The sequence below is a fragment of the Macroventuria anomochaeta genome (assembly GCF_010093625.1).
Source record: "Macroventuria anomochaeta strain CBS 525.71 unplaced genomic scaffold BU25scaffold_19, whole genome shotgun sequence".
In the NCBI taxonomy this organism is placed as follows: Eukaryota; Fungi; Ascomycota; class Dothideomycetes; order Pleosporales; family Didymellaceae; genus Macroventuria; species Macroventuria anomochaeta.
This window is the reverse complement of record NW_022985380.1, coordinates 493,518-508,347: the sequence shown is the minus strand read 5'-3', so window position 1 is coordinate 508,347 and position 14,830 is coordinate 493,518. Positions and strand designations below refer to the sequence as shown.

The 14,830-nt window shown below is 52.7% G+C and overlaps 7 protein-coding genes across 7 annotated transcripts; 3 read left to right on the top strand and 4 right to left on the bottom strand.

Moving 5' to 3' along the window:
• Window positions 1-263: 263 nt before the first annotated feature.
• BU25DRAFT_75408 (uncharacterized protein) lies at window positions 264-1,785 on the top strand. Its single transcript, XM_033712084.1, has one exon. It carries the CDS (start codon window positions 668-670, stop codon window positions 1,712-1,714), a length of 1,047 nt encoding a protein of 348 aa, XP_033561125.1. The 5' UTR covers window positions 264-667; the 3' UTR covers window positions 1,715-1,785.
• Window positions 1,786-1,861: 76 nt separating this feature from the next.
• Window positions 1,862-2,797, bottom strand: BU25DRAFT_303348 (S-adenosyl-L-methionine-dependent methyltransferase; the record flags this gene model as incomplete). The annotated part of the gene is made up of 1 exon (XM_033702025.1): window positions 1,862-2,797. A coding segment is annotated over one exon (936 nt), but the record flags the coding sequence as incomplete, so codon positions are not given.
• A 489-nt stretch (window positions 2,798-3,286) lies between these two features.
• Window positions 3,287-5,107, top strand: BU25DRAFT_411456 (FAD/NAD(P)-binding domain-containing protein). The gene is made up of 3 exons (XM_033706555.1): window positions 3,287-3,587; window positions 3,646-3,683; window positions 3,797-5,107. Exons 1-3 carry the CDS (start codon window positions 3,524-3,526, stop codon window positions 4,931-4,933), a joined length of 1,239 nt encoding a protein of 412 aa, XP_033561123.1. The 5' UTR covers window positions 3,287-3,523; the 3' UTR covers window positions 4,934-5,107.
• A 2,567-nt stretch (window positions 5,108-7,674) lies between these two features.
• On the bottom strand, window positions 7,675-8,662 carry BU25DRAFT_440512 (uncharacterized protein; the record flags this gene model as incomplete). Its single annotated transcript, XM_033709178.1, has 3 exons — window positions 7,675-7,823; window positions 7,872-8,155; window positions 8,275-8,662. 3 exons carry the CDS (start codon window positions 8,660-8,662, stop codon window positions 7,767-7,769), a joined length of 729 nt encoding a protein of 242 aa, XP_033561122.1. The 3' UTR covers window positions 7,675-7,766.
• A 264-nt stretch (window positions 8,663-8,926) lies between these two features.
• Window positions 8,927-11,905, bottom strand: BU25DRAFT_394348 (exocyst complex component Sec10). The gene is made up of 3 exons (XM_033704735.1): window positions 11,556-11,905; window positions 9,819-11,506; window positions 8,927-9,769 (listed from the first exon to the last, which is right to left on the bottom strand). The coding sequence occupies exons 1-3, from the start codon at window positions 11,655-11,657 to the stop codon at window positions 9,025-9,027; spliced, it is 2,535 nt and encodes an 844-aa protein (XP_033561121.1). The 5' UTR covers window positions 11,658-11,905; the 3' UTR covers window positions 8,927-9,024.
• Window positions 11,906-12,040: 135 nt separating this feature from the next.
• On the top strand, window positions 12,041-13,595 carry BU25DRAFT_411454 (Undecaprenyl diphosphate synthase). Its single transcript, XM_033706554.1, has 3 exons — window positions 12,041-12,899; window positions 12,962-13,382; window positions 13,433-13,595. The coding sequence occupies exons 1-3, from the start codon at window positions 12,368-12,370 to the stop codon at window positions 13,521-13,523; spliced, it is 1,044 nt and encodes a 347-aa protein (XP_033561120.1). The 5' UTR covers window positions 12,041-12,367; the 3' UTR covers window positions 13,524-13,595.
• Window positions 13,596-13,604: 9 nt separating this feature from the next.
• On the bottom strand, window positions 13,605-14,807 carry BU25DRAFT_440509 (40s ribosomal protein-like protein S15). The gene is made up of 4 exons (XM_033709177.1): window positions 14,720-14,807; window positions 14,649-14,667; window positions 14,110-14,464; window positions 13,605-14,039 (listed from the first exon to the last, which is right to left on the bottom strand). Exons 1-4 carry the CDS (start codon window positions 14,735-14,737, stop codon window positions 13,970-13,972), a joined length of 462 nt encoding a protein of 153 aa, XP_033561119.1. The 5' UTR covers window positions 14,738-14,807; the 3' UTR covers window positions 13,605-13,969.
• Between the last annotated feature and the right edge of the window lie 23 nt (window positions 14,808-14,830).

The window sequence follows — 14,830 nt, the reverse complement described above, 5'->3', positions numbered from 1 at the left end:
CAACATTCAGGAGAAGGAGCGTCCTGACAGACGATAGTCCTGTCAGCCCGGAAGATCCAGAGATCGGCGACAAGATGCAAGCTTTGAGCTTCGCTCAGGACTACCACAATGTTCTTGCAGACCAATCTCTCGATGATCATGATCAGTCTGAACAAGATGCTCCACCAAGCACACCCCCCAAAGGTCATTGTATGACTCCACGACTATTGACGCGGAGGAAAGAGTCAGGCGGCTCACCGCCAGCGGAGGCCCCTCAACGCCCTCAGCTGCCACCCACTTCCTCATCAGGACAGTACAAGAATCTCAGAAAGATGAGCTCATGGGTCAATCATCGCCTGAGAAAAGATTCGCAGACCAGAGTCAACCACAAATCCGTAAGCGATCCGGAAGCGCTTTCGCATAGTCAGCTAGTGCCACTGATCGACGTTGGGGGCCAAAACTGTGCCGCAGCACCGGCTACCAACATGGCTAGCTCCTGCTTTGTTGCACACTCCGATTGGCTGCATGCTCTCCAAATGATTGACCACCATGCATAGATCCAGCCCATGCTTACAGGGTACGAGATGAGATATTCTCGTTTGGGCCTGCGCATGTCAGCGCGATGAAATAATATTGCTGAAGACCTCCGAGCTCTTCCTGCTCACTCTCCGCTCACCAAGCGCCCAAAATGTCTCCAAACCTTCTCCACGCCCGTCAAGAACCCCAACCCCTCGCAACAACCCTCATCCAACCCACCACCACACTCGCTCTATCCACAACCTTCACACCTCCGGCATCATGCGCGCTCCCCTCACAAATCAACATCCTTCCTCCACCCGGCTACCTAATCTGGTGGAACGAGCCTGTCCCATACACAAGCATGACCATCAGCTCCTGTTACCCTCCCGAATTTTTGACTTCCTACACTTCAATCGCGCCAACCACAGCGCGTGCCCTCGGGTCCTCAATAGTGCCAGCCATGAGTCCCTTGGTCTGCCCCGAGAACTTCTGCACACAGTATGTTGGAGACAACAACTACATCGCGTGCTGTCCGAGCGGATACAAATTTGCGACAACGGGGACGCCGGTGATGAGTAACCGGCCTGCGTATGGTGGAATCTGCTACACGGACATACCGATTAGTCAGGAGTTGACGGCGGTGATGTACGACTCTACTGGTTCAGCGCACCAGGAGGTGTGGGCACCCAGTACGACTGGGGCGCAGGGGTGGGCGCATCCTATTGATGGGTGGGCGGCGAGTAGCGCTGTGGTAGGATGTACGGTCAAGCGTGCAACATCGAGTGGTGGAACGAGTTCGTCTTCAGTAGCGACGTCTGATGCCGTGAGTACCATTGTGTCTTCGACGAAGGAGAAAGCGAGGAAGGCACCGGGCGGCGTGATCGCTGGTGCTGTGCTGGGGGCACTTGTTGCGCTTGCTGCGATTCTTGCGCTAGTTCTGTTTCTATTGCGCCGGAGGAAGCGTGCGAAACAGGATGTTGGCGGTGGAGAGCAGATGTCGCAGAGTGATGATGGCACGCCCCATCAGGTGGAGGGCGCGCAGATCCACCAAAAAGATGGGGACACTGCGCGTGTGGAGGTGCATGCTGTCCCTTCTATGGCCGAGCTGGACTCAAGCAGAGGCGGCGGCACTCATGAAATGGGGACAGGGCCGGAGCGTGTGTCTGAATTGCCAGCTGGAAATGATGGGCGGGTGGACAAAAAGCATGCTCTATAGGCAACAAGATGTATGAAGAAGGTTCATTGGCATCGTTTAAGTATCGGTGGGGTAAACGTGGGTATCATTGCCTGCGAAGTCGAACATGAGCGCTAGAGGTCGTCAGATGGACAGACCGACTAGTAGAGAAAGAGACTTTGATCATCTCAGCGGTTTTCTGCCATACACAACAGTCCCTGGCAAATATGCATGCGCCCTGTAGCTCTTCAGCTCTTTTCGCATTTGCGCCAGGTGCACCTGTGCCCTCGAGATGCTCCAACCACCGACTTGTGTGAGCAACCTCAACATAAATCCCTCAATCCCATCATGCAACCGCAGTTGATTCCACCTGCCAATGTTCTTCATCTTCTTGTCTTGGCTCCAACCGTTCATGGGCCATTTATACCCCACCTCAACAACATCGACAAACCCAGCTCTTTCCATCCTCTCTTTCGCCTCTTCCCATATCGTAAAGCTTTTGCCAAATCGATCGCCCATCTCAATCACTGTCTTACCCCATGTATGGTAGAAATGATCTGGCCCCATCGTCCCATCGTCTGCAATCGGTTGCACAGAGTGTTCTACGATTTCGATCCAGCCACCTGGTTTTGTGTGCTTGTACGCTTCTTGGAAAAAAAAGTCCCAGTCTGGTATACACCCAAATAGCTCGCGAATGTGTATGAAGTCGAAGTGATCTTCTGGAAATGTCCAGTCTAGCGATACGTCGTCGATCTCAAAGCGACAGTTTGGCGGTACCCATTCGGGCTGGATGGGCGAGAGGTCGGTGCCGGTGACGGCTGCGGAGGGATATTGATCAGCCATGTCGATGGCCCATATGCCTGTCCCTGTGCCAACGTCGAGGATTTGCTGGGGATTTTGTATGGGTGCTAGGTGTAGTTTCTGATCGAGGGTGAGGAGGTACATGTGGTGTGCGAAGTCGAGTATCTCCTTTGCGGGCTCGTCATTAGGTCCCCAATATGCGCCATCTCGATATGCGTGGTACTGTCGCCCATTCTCTATTCGGTGGTTGAGGATGTTGGAGGCGAGGGAGTCGGTTTCGTCGCCCACAAGGCTGCCGCTGTCGAAGCCTGAATCAGAGGCAAAGTCAAAGACCTGCTCCTCCTCTTCTGGCGTTGTCTCGTCGACATGCTGGCCAAGTTGTGGTGAATCAATGGGCACGTGCAGGTCAACACCACTGTCCTGGCCGCTGGGGTGCTGCCCTATGGGGCTCGTTGTAGCCATAGTAGGCAGGTCCGGAGATATGGTTCCGGTGGAGCGATCGCGGTGGAGAGAGGGTTATTGTTGTCTCAAGCCGCACGGGGGAGAGCAATCACATTATGACAAGCCGATCAGCCGGACGTGTCTCCGTCGATATTTCTCGCTGTCATGCGCGGCGGGAGCTGTCTGGCTATATTAAACGGCAACGAGCGGGCTGGTGGGCAGCTGCTGGCCGCGCCGCAAGTTAGAGTATGTCGCTCGCCCATGGCGGGAACTAGGCGAAGGGTCTCCGCTTTGCGATGTGCCAGCAACCAGTGACGGGGGCGCAGCTGTGTCGCCATCCCGCTAGGAGACGGCCGGCGCAGGCTTTCTGCGAAATGGCGTCCTCGTCCGGTGCATTAGAGACAGAGGGGGCGACGCACCATTGGCCTCTAGCGGGTTGATAGACGTACCGAAAGAAGGGCCGCGTCGATGGTTCGCTGGGATGCTGGACCGAGCAGCCAGCGATAGGTGACATCGTCAGGAGACCGCAAAGCTTCTGTCAACGACACTGGAGGCTGTTCGAAAGGTTAAAATCATCGCGCATAGGAGCGCCGCCATACTGAAATCGCAATGGCAGAAGGAGCCATGAATAGTAGCGCCCCACGCCAGCTGCCTGTGCTGATCGTTGGATCCGGTGCGTGCATCAATGCTTGTTCTCCATGCTGTGTGACCGTAACTGACTTGAGTTGCAGGCAGCACAGGACTTGCGCTTGCGCAGGGACTTCGAAAGGTAAGTAAGACGAGGTTTCGCTGTGCTACAAAGTCACGATACAGCATTATGTCATCCCCGCTCACCGTTCAGACGGCTGTCGCTAGAAGTTCAGACGAGGCTGACAACACCAGGCTGGCATACCATGCACTGTCTTCGAAAAGAATGCATACCACCATGGAGAAAGAGACTGGAATATGGGTCTGCATTGGGGTGCACCGATCCTTAAAAGTCTCGTGCCAGACGGCCAATTCGACGAGAAGGTACAGAGCCTCCAAGTCGACCCTTACGTGCCCACAAAAGAACTGGATGACTTGATCTGGCTGAGAGGCGACACCGGCGAGCGACTAGCAACGATCACATTCGGCCCCTTCTATCGCCTGCGGCGAAGTAAACTGCGGGACTTCTTGTCTCAAGACCTCGACATTCAGTACGGCAAGCACCTCCAAAATATTACCTATTCCTCAGACGGCCAATCTGTTACTGCTCACTTTGCAGACGGCACCTCCACCACAGGCTCCTTACTAGTCGGTGCAGACGGTGCACGCTCAACAACCCGCTCGCTCCTCCTTGGCCCAGAACTAGGCGCCATAAACCACATCCCCTACTGCGCGACCTTCATCCAGCAGAAGTTCACCACAGAACAAGCCCTCTACCTCCGCTCCTTCCATCCCCTCTTCCTCGCTTCCGCGCACCCGAACAACACATTCGCCTTCTTCGGCATGCACGATGCCCCCGACCCCGATGATCCCTCGAGCTGGACATTCTTCTTCTATGTATCCTGGCGCTCGTCGTTGGAAGAGCAAGAAGAGACCAAGCAATGGACAGACGCGCAGCGCGTAAAGCAGCAGAAGGAGCTTGCGAAGCACTTTTGCGACCCCTGGAAGAGCGCGCTCGAGTGGACGCCTGACGATGCATCAGCATGGTACCTGGGACTTACAGACTGGAATCCCGGACTCAAAGAGCATCGCTGGGATAACCATAATGGGCTGTTGACGCTGGTGGGTGATGCATGTCATCCCATGACGTATCAGAGGGGCCAGGGACTGAATCATAGTGTTACTGATGCTGGAAAACTAAGGGACGCGCTGATCAAGATACAAGAAGGTGGTAACCAAGCAGAGGTCATAAGAGAGTTTGAGGAGGAGATGATTAGGAGGGGTGGCACGGAGGTTAAGGATGGGACGGCGAACACGGGGATGTTGCATGATTGGGAGAGGATCAAGGAAAGTCCGCTGTTCAAGAAGGGGATGAAGAAGACTGATGCTTGAAGCCTTTACCAGTCAGTCTCCAACAGGAGAAGGAACAGGATGGGAACAACCTCGAATGTATAGAAGTGTGGCCCAGGTGTGGAGCGCCTGCCCTTGTCAACCTTGGAAGCTCAAGCTTGTGCTTTAACCCAATTAGGAAACCCCTTGCCAATATCTTAACTACTTTGTACCCGCCTTCCATCTCTCTGTCAACATCAACATCATGACAATCATTAATCCAGATCAATTCCACGACTACCTCCGGACTTCCTGAAATCACACGTTTGGGCTGTCACTGGGAGAATGGAGACCCTCCTACAAGAGCTGTACGATAACGTGCACAGCGCCGACATCGTTCAATTCGCACAACTGCTGGATCAGGCGTAGATCACAACATATTTCGGCATCAAACCGTTTGGAGATGAACTTAGAGGAACCCCGCCGCTGTTCGGGACTCGAGGAACGGAAGGCTGGAAGCGATTGGTGGACCTTCGCCTCGTGAACAAGAAGTGGGCCAGAAGTGCATCAGTCCAACCCTTCCAAGAGGTAAATTCCGACGTTCTGCCACCTATCCTTCTTCGAGAAGGGGAAAACGATTGTACTCTGTTCAAGGTGTCGAACAGTACCTTTTCCAACAACGTTCGCCAGGTTGGTGTTATTCTTTTGGACCATCGTGATATGAATGGATGTGCAGCCGAATTACGCCCAGCGCTACAAGTATACATGAGAGGAGTGCTTGCAGCCTACGCAATTTGACATCCATGGTGTTTCTGGCGCCCATTGGTGGCGACAGAGCAGGGTGGTACAGTGATGCAGCACCCAGCGAAAGTGCGCACCGTTATTTCACAGATTTGATATACAGAATCCTCCATCATGCATCACTGCCCGCATTGAAGGCACTTAGATTCAGCTTGCCGGGAACGCACGCTTTCGCAACCCTTCTGGCCAAGGATGTCACGACACCGTCCTGTCGCTCGATCAGATCCGCAATGGAGAGCATCAGCAAGTTCCAAATCGTTGTGAGCGATTTCGGCTTCAGCCGGCGTCAAGCTCAGCATGGACCCGCATACGAGGAAATCAGAGACGAATTGTTCGACTTCATTAATATGGCACCAAGATCGAAAGATCCCAAGGTTCAGCTACGTATCATGCCCGTCCTCGGCTCCGACTATATTTATCTTCATCAACTAAATGAGCTGAAAAGCCGGGATCTCGAGCACATCAATATTTCCGGTCACCGTCTTCTCAATATTGTGGCTAGAAATGCTCAATCACCAACTCATTCCCCTAGGCGAAATCTGCAAAGTGCAACATAAATGCACATACTCCTCAAACTCTGCAACTTGCCCCACCTGACGATATGCTGGCTAGAAGAGTGTAGGTACTCGGTGGACGGTCTGTCTGCTCGATACCATGCCTCTGTTCGCCCTGGTCAATACCTTATGGTAGGAATGCCGATTGGCTAGAAGTAGACCCGCCCCCCCCCCCCCCGCGGACAATTCATCAACCTGACTTTTATGCCCTTGGCAACCTCCACTCGGTGAGCCTAGGAGTTCGCTTGTGGCGTAGGTATGGAACATCAAGTACAAGATGATGATCATCAGAATTAGAGTGTGCGAGTAGTCGCACAGGAAAGTCGCTCGCAGACCTCCGAGGATCACATACGCGCACACGCCTGGTCACGTTAGCCCCGTAAGTCAGCTAGAATGAGATCACCACTTATCGATGGGAACAAAGAAGACAGCAGCATAGATATTCATGCCTGTTAGAACAGTGACCACAGTGCTGCCTCCAAACAAAAGTTGACTACTAAATGGGCATCGCGACCGTATCTGGCGTTGATGATCTCGAGATAACTGTGGCATCGCAGCGCATTCTGTTTGACTTTACAGGTCAGGATAGAGAATACAAAGATTTGCACAGTCACTCCTGCGGCATACCAGAACGAATCTGCAATTCCATCCGTGTATGCGACCTCAAACAAGTCAGTCAGAAATATGAGGTCCCCGAGGTTTCCTTACAGTGCTTGACTGCAGCAACGTAGCTGCCCATGTCCAGGCTGATACAATTCCAGAGGCTATAAGACCTGGCTTGAGAGATAGGGATGCTGTATTGAACTCTTCCGATTGTTTTGACGAGTATGCTATATATCGGTTATGCACCCACGAGGTACCCATCATCAAGAAAGCGAAGAAGCCGATGCCAACGACAACGCCTACAAACAAGTCAATATCCATCCACTTCAAAGGGGAATGTAAACCTACCATAACCGGCGCCGACAGGCAGTATGGCTGCCGCTGAGTCTGCCATTGTATATTATGAGACTTGAGATAAGACCGTTGAATGCAGAGAAGGGCTTCACGAATCCTTATATCGATCTTGTTGTGACTCCAATCATAAGATCCACATAGCATGTGGTCAATATGGCATTGTGACTGGCTGACGTGAAGTCGTGTAGGGCGTTAGAGTAAAGTTGGAGCAGATTGCGACTTGCGATATTGCGATAAGTCATTCATCTTGCTCCACTCGACTAGGCAGTCATGATAAGGTGTGGTAGGTGCAAGTGTCTATCTCCGCGTCGAATGTCCGGGGCTGTAGGATACGGTTTGCCAAATTTGAACTAGATTGGGCAGGTCGAGCAAGGCACTCAATGCAAGCTTCCCAATTGCAGATAGGAGTGGCGCAACGTTGCAGCAGATGCTTGACATACCTTATCTGCGGCATGATATCACTCTTCTGACTCCAGATCGTTGGGGTAGCTCGTTTCGTTGAGAGTTGTCGTTTGCGAATGTTGGTCTCTCTACAAGGCCTTCTGTGGCACTGATGGTTGTGACCGTGAGAAGTCTCGAGCTCGTTATCTGGCCTTCTCGATATTGACGGCCAACACCAAAGCAAACGTCGCAACCAATAGCTATTCGACATTAGCACCTCAGTCTACCCAAGTACAGTTCAGACTTACAAGAGCGCACATTCCCATGATCACAAACACCTCCCACCCACCTGTAAGTGCTTTCCCTCTCACCAACGCATTCTGCAACCTCCAAAACCGAATCGTTCCAACGAGTAGCACAAAGATCGCCATTCCGATGAATGCCACACTGAGCGGTTCACCAATGACATAGAAGCCAATCTCAGGATTTGGATTGGTAGCACGCTGGATTCGGAAGAGTTGTGCGATGATTACGCCTGTCATGACGAGGATGAGAGAAGTTCGTAGGTAGCCGAGGAATGTGCGCTCCAGCGCTGGAGGACGTTAGTAGGATGGCATACACAGGCTGAAATACGGGAGTCTTACCCAAGTGGTCTCTATGAGCTCCTTCATCGATGGCCAGACTAGCACAAGTCAGTAGTCTATCAAATACAACCTACTACGGTTCCATACCTGACATGCGTCGTCCAAAAATCCACGATTGGGCTATACCAGTGCTTTTCTCGAATGGAGCTGCCTTGAGAACGCAGTACATCCGGCTGCGTAGTGGCGTAGCTTTCTAGCGAGTCACGGTCTTGAAGTGGTGCGTTGGATGCAGTCGAGTTCCTGTTTGATATTTGGCGCGTTCGTGAAAGGACATCTTCGCGCTTGCGGGAAGTGTGAGAGCTTTCTCTCAAGAGTCTGTGGCGCTCAAAAGGTTCTAACTCTTGCGCAACGCGTTGCCGTTCGATTTGTACAGCTTCTTCGGAATCTGGATGGGATACGCGACGCGTGCAATCGTGCAGCGCTGCAGCATGTTGCTCATGGCTTGGGCTGGCCATTATCCGATTCTGTGGTCTTCGAACAGCGCAAAAGGTGGATCTTATACGTTTCTGAATGCATCACGAACGCGAGTACGATGTGAAAGATTATGGAGGTTGTTTACCTCTAAGGTTGATTTGCGGGGAAGGACCAAGCTCGTGATAAGCTTGGGGAGGAGCTCGGGCCGTCGGCCGGCTTGTCGGGTTACATCTGACATTACAGCAATGTCGGTCTTGGAGCGTAGCAACACATGCATTGAATTGAAGTCTTTACATATAATTATTGTTGGAGAGTTAGTTGGAGAGTTAAGAGACTTTATAAATCGCTTGGGTATGGCATGGCAAAGACATCGTTGCATCTGACGATGTACCTCCTCTTCAGGTTACATTCCGTTGAGCACACTCTGCACGCCAACACTACTCACGTCCTCTCTTCTACCGATGAACAACTTCAACTCTTGAGCATCTTGTCCCGCACCTCTTACCCTATCTCTCAGAGCCTCCGGCCCGATAATGAACAGTGTGCTCACACCACTCAGCACATCCATAGCGCCCGGCTCCAACTCATCACCAGTGGGCCAACCCCGTACAAGCTCTCCGTACCGGTTCATGTCCTTCGACACACTAAGTCCACCGACCTGAGACACAGTGAACTTGAGCAAGTTCGCCAAGACGAGCGCACGCAGGCCACGAGCGAGCTCTGCAAGGAAGAGCGACAAGTTACGACCAGAGAGTGCACCGCTCGCTTGTTGGGCGACGCGAGTGAGGAAAGCGGCGACTTCGCGGCAGGCTGCTGTCTCGCTTGTGACCATGAGGTCTGCATCGTCTTTGGGTCGGAAGTCGGTCTTCTTCTGCTGTGCTAGACATCTGCTCACCCAGTTGAGTGATGCTGTCAGGGTGAGGTTCAGGATGTTGGACAGTTTTGCTTCCAGTGTTGCCATTGTAGTATTGGTCGACTTTTCGATTTCACGTCGAATTGTCAGATTTGGCGTGCAGAGCGGAAGCAAGATTGTGGTAATGGTTTGCTGAAGGAGATGTAGGATCGTGGTTATAACGTGGAGTGATGAAAGGTGGACGAGATCCGGTGGTGTCTTCGAGTTCTCTTGTGAAGCAGCGTGATCGGAGGCACTTCCCAACAGTCAGCATGAAGTAAAACCAAAGGTACCAGGCAACTTACGCGTCAAGAGCGGTCTCAAGGTAAATCTCACCCATCTGCTGCAATAACAGATTCAGCAGGTTTTGCACGTCCTTGGGCGTCTCGTTGCCTGGTGACAACTCCAACCCGCGTCCGACACCTTCAGCCAACCACTTCAGCATACGCTTCGCGGTTGCCAAAGACAACCTTCCATCCTCATCTGTCACCTCGATGTCCTTTTTGTCTTGCTGATCGTCTTTTACACCAGCAATTCGAAGAAGAGTCGCTTTTTGACTGGCAGGCAAGTCCGTACTTTCTAATCGGTCCATGTACGCATCTCGCGCAGAGGATGCAAGCTCTTTACCTCGTTGCGCCAATGACCCGAAGTATGACGTGGGCATCTTTCTCCGGCGGGAGTGGTAAATTGTGAACTTGAGAAGAAGGGACGAGTACAACTCTTCTAAATTCTTCTTTTCTCGCTCGATGTATGACGATCCAATAAAGTATCGAGAGAAGAGCTCCTCAAGTTGCTGATCTAAGGTAGCCGCGACCTGTGATGTAACAGGCTCAGGGTGTTCTGTCAACCCATGTGCTTTCAGATCTTCAACAAGTTGTGTGATGTACGCTCTTGATGCTGCCAACGCACGCAAGAACGCGAGACTTGATAGATCGTTTGCTTTGTCCAACACCATCTCAAGCCGCTGCTGTATCGACTGCTGGAAAATGCGCTCGACGAATCTGATGAGTACCTCTTCATAGTAAGGGAACGCTCGCTTGATAATCGCAGACTCTTCTTGCACGACAATTCTGACCTCATCAATCAAGGACTGTAATGTAGGCTCAACAGATGGCGGTTCCATATCCGGATCTTGAAGGGCATCCCATGCCTCGTCGTTCAGCGCAAGCTCCTCTGAGACAAGCTGATGGCGGTCGATAAAGAATGAATGCTGGCTGATGTAAGTCGCAATGACACTGGATCCATCACTGAAGCCTCTCAGTGCAACTGCGCAGTCGCGCATGCCATCGTAATTCGGCCTTCTGTAGCACTCGTCGAACTTGCTGAGCAAATCTTGCTCCAAGTTCTCCAGGAACTTCTCGATGACCTCTCTGGTGTTGTGTTTCTGCTGTGCCATAGTCTTCCTCTTGTTGCCGTTCAGTTCCACACCGTTGGCACGTTGGTTATTCTCGGGGTCAAGACGTGCGCTGATCCTCAGCAGCTGGCGTGCGATCTCGGCGCAACGCACAATGCCACCACTTCTGCGATGGTCTTCCAAAATGTTGAGCTCACCTCGCTCACTGACCTCTTGCCAGCATTCGATCAGGAACTTGGCGTCCATGGCCCTCTTGCGCTGGCGATCCAGCTCTTCCAGCCTCTCTCCGATGCGCATGGCGATGTTGCCTCCGGAATCCGACCCTCCATCATCACCGCCATTGAGCGAGCTGTCTAGCCTTTGGAAGCGATCGATGGCCTGCTCGAGCCTCCGCCCTAGGGACTCAACATTCTGGTTGTGTTGAGCCTCAGCACGTCTGACGGCTCCTGACAGCTCATTCTCCCTCTCTTCCAGGTCCTCGGACTGACTGTTCAGACGGTTCAGGGCATGCTCGAAGGTGCGGATCAGGGGCTTTGGGTCGAACGCCTGCTGACTGGAGGCTGGTACTGACTTTCGAGAACCAGGTACGGCGCTATCGGAGAGTTCTTCGATGAAGTCCTTCACGATGAAGTCTTTACTCTGCGAAAGTCAGTGCGATGTTGTGAGACCAAGATCTGGGGTAGCCAACCGAGAAGGTCTCCAATGTAAACTGCGGTGCGCGGCCACCAGATGCTGTCCTCGATGTCGTATGCGTAAGGACCGAGGCTGTCTCCGGATTGAGATTCGACATGTTGACGAGTTGAAAGATTCCTCAATCGCGCATGCAAATAACGTGTAAGGCAATTGCGAATGACGCGCAGGTCTACTGCGGCTGTCTGGCCAGGTGTTGCTTTCCTCAAGCTGGCGCTTTAGGGCAGTTGCGGACCATGGATGAGACTTGTAAACATTCGAGTGAAGTCTAGCGATTTGTGATATGTTAATCTGTGCCTTCCATGTCTCCTAATTCATCATTGTTTAGTGTTCTTGGTCAGCGTTCAGCTGCCAACTTTCCAAAGCTTCGAGGTCGCGAGATGTGGCTTGCGCCCCGCGTCCCGCGTTTCGACCCTGGGTGGCTGCCGACCGACTGACCTCATGCATATCAAATCAGCCATCTTGCAACATTCATGCTCCAAGACATAAACACGAAAGCATGCCAGACATGATCCTTGCTATACTTGGCACATGCGACGACAAACGCGCAATGACACCGCCTCGACAAGGCTGAGTACCCAAGATGATGCCCTTGGCCGGCCTATTCGGCAGCAGCGGAGGCGCCACAAAACGTGGCTGCTCAACCTGTCAACTTTGCGGATTCATATGATCTCACATCCTCCGCCAAACTGACACGTATTGTGCCCAAGAACTTCCTCTGCACCCATTGCTCCTTTTTCTTTTGTTCTTTTCATTTCACCGCATACAGACTGCCCATTTTGTCACTCCACACCTATCAACCTTCCCATAATGGCTTCGGCAACGGGCATCACGTCTGCGCAAGAAACGGCCTTCCGCCGAGGCACGTTCCAAGGGAAGCAATTGACGCCGCAGCAGCGCGAGGAGCTCATGAAACCCTTCCTCCCGTCCGAGCCTACTTCGTCCCCCGACCGCGAAATCAAGAAAGCTGCAGCCAGCCGGCGCCGCAAATCAGTCCACAAGAAGCGAACAGGACCCATACACGCATCCATACACTTCTTCGTATACCACGTTATCGCACTACTCTTCTCCGTCTTCTTCCGTTTCCGGCGCGCCTACAGACTCGTCAGAGGCAAGATTGTTGAATTGCTCAAGTACCACCACCGTACCCCGGAATTTATTGCGCACGATGTCAAGAAGCTCCAGAAGCTGCCTAAGCACTTGAGTGTGATCGTCGACTATCAAGAAGACGACGAACACCAGGGAAACGCGGGCTTGGAAGGATTGGTCAACGATGTGTGCGAAATCGCAGCTTGGGCTGCATCAGCTGGAATCCCGTTCCTGAGCGTGTACGAGAGGACTGGTAGGCAATCCCCACGACCTGAAAATGTGCAGCGAGAAGATGCTATACTGACGGTCACGTAGGTGCGCTTAAGAACTACCTGCCCCAAACCCACGCCAGCATCTGGAACACACTCGAAGCCTACTTCGGCCCCCGCCGCAAGCCTACCCTCTCCCTCCGCGCGCCCCACCTCAGCTCCTACTCACCACCCAACACGCCCCCGCAGACCGCAGACTCGAACGGCAACCTTAAGGAGGAGCGCCAGCACCTCACTGTCCTGCTGCTCTCCGAGCACGATGGCCGCGACACTATCGTTGATCTAACAAGGACGCTGGCAGAGATGGCGCAGAAGGGCGATGTGAGACAAGAGCAGATCAACATGGATTTGATCGATGCACAGTTGAGCGATCATGTGAGCAGTGAGCCGGATCTGTTGATCCTGTTCAGCCCGACGGTGCAGTTGAAGGGGTACCCGCCGTGGCAATTGAGGTTGACAGAGATCTTGTAAGTTTGTCATTGTCGGACATTGTGAACATCACTAACATGACGTATAGCCATTTGCCTGATAACAAGGGTGTCAACTACCAGGTCTTCGTGAGAGCGTTGTACAACTTTGCGAAGGTTGAGATGCGTCTTGGAAGGTAGTTGGTGTGAAGTGAAGCTTGCTCTCCTATAGTTACAATACCCGGCTTCAGTGGCCTGTGGATCATTACGCAATTATCTCCAATTGTTTCTCTGTACATGAGTGAGTGAAGACATGTGATGTCGGTATCTTGCCATTTCATGTCGTCGTTTGTGCTCTAGTCCGACAGCCGCTGATGACTGAACACTACGAAGCATGAACCGAACTAACCCCTTGTGCAAACGACTGGTATGAAAAGCATGTCATCACGACTGCATAACACTCAAATGTGGAGGTATCTTTGGATGTAGAGGCTATCTACACCATATCTTCATGTCCATCGTGACCGCTTTTCGTGCGTCACCAAGTCATAGAAAGTGTAATGCACCTAACACCTGTATTCGTTGTAAGGTCGTCAAGTACACACTATCCACCCCACGAAACCCATGCAACCAGTAACCCAAACCATTTACTTGAGAGGAATGAAACGGGAAGAGTGAGTGGCACCAATACCGGGCCTACCGTGCTTGACGGGCTTGCTGTGTGGTTGTTAGCTATCTGTCCTGTAGTCGTAGGAATCGGACTTCAAGTGTGCCCGGGGCTACGCACTATGAGATGGAGAATTCGGCGAGGTAGTGGCCAACCATCTCGGGCTTGATCTCGACCTGGTTGAACTCCTTGCCAGAGTAGACACCGATGACGGAGCCGATCATCTCGGGGACGACGATCATGTCACGGAGGTGGGTCTTGACGAGGTCGGGCTTCTCATTGGGCTTGGCCTCCTGCTTGGACTTGCGGAGCTTCTTGATCAGACCCATGGGCTTGCGCTTGAGACCACGGTTGAACCTTCTACGGGCACGGGCGTGGACGAGGTCGCGGAGCTCCTCAGAGCCGAGGTCGAGGAGCTGCTCGAGGTCGACTCCACGGTAGGAGAACTTCTTGAAGGAGCGCTTGGCCTTGAGGGCTGTGTTGTCCTGTCAGCCGGTGTCCTTCCATATCAATGCTTCGCGTGCGTCTGCGTAGTGCGTCTCCATCCATCATGTGCAACCCACATCCTCCACTGTCTGGTGCTCAAAGGTAAAGGGATCGTGGCGGAATGGAGAGGTTCGCGAAAGGAAGTGGGAGTGGGAGTGAGAGTGGGAGCGTACCGGCAGCCTCCTCGGCGTTCTGTGGTGTTGTTAGCAGGCGCATACATTACTTCGTTGCAGGCAGTACTCACGTATTCGGAATCAGCCATGGTTGCGGTGGTCGAGAAGCTAGAAAGTTGACTCGATGGGGTCGCAAGGCAATGTCGTTCACAGTTGAGGTAGTCGCGGTCGGGTCACAATTT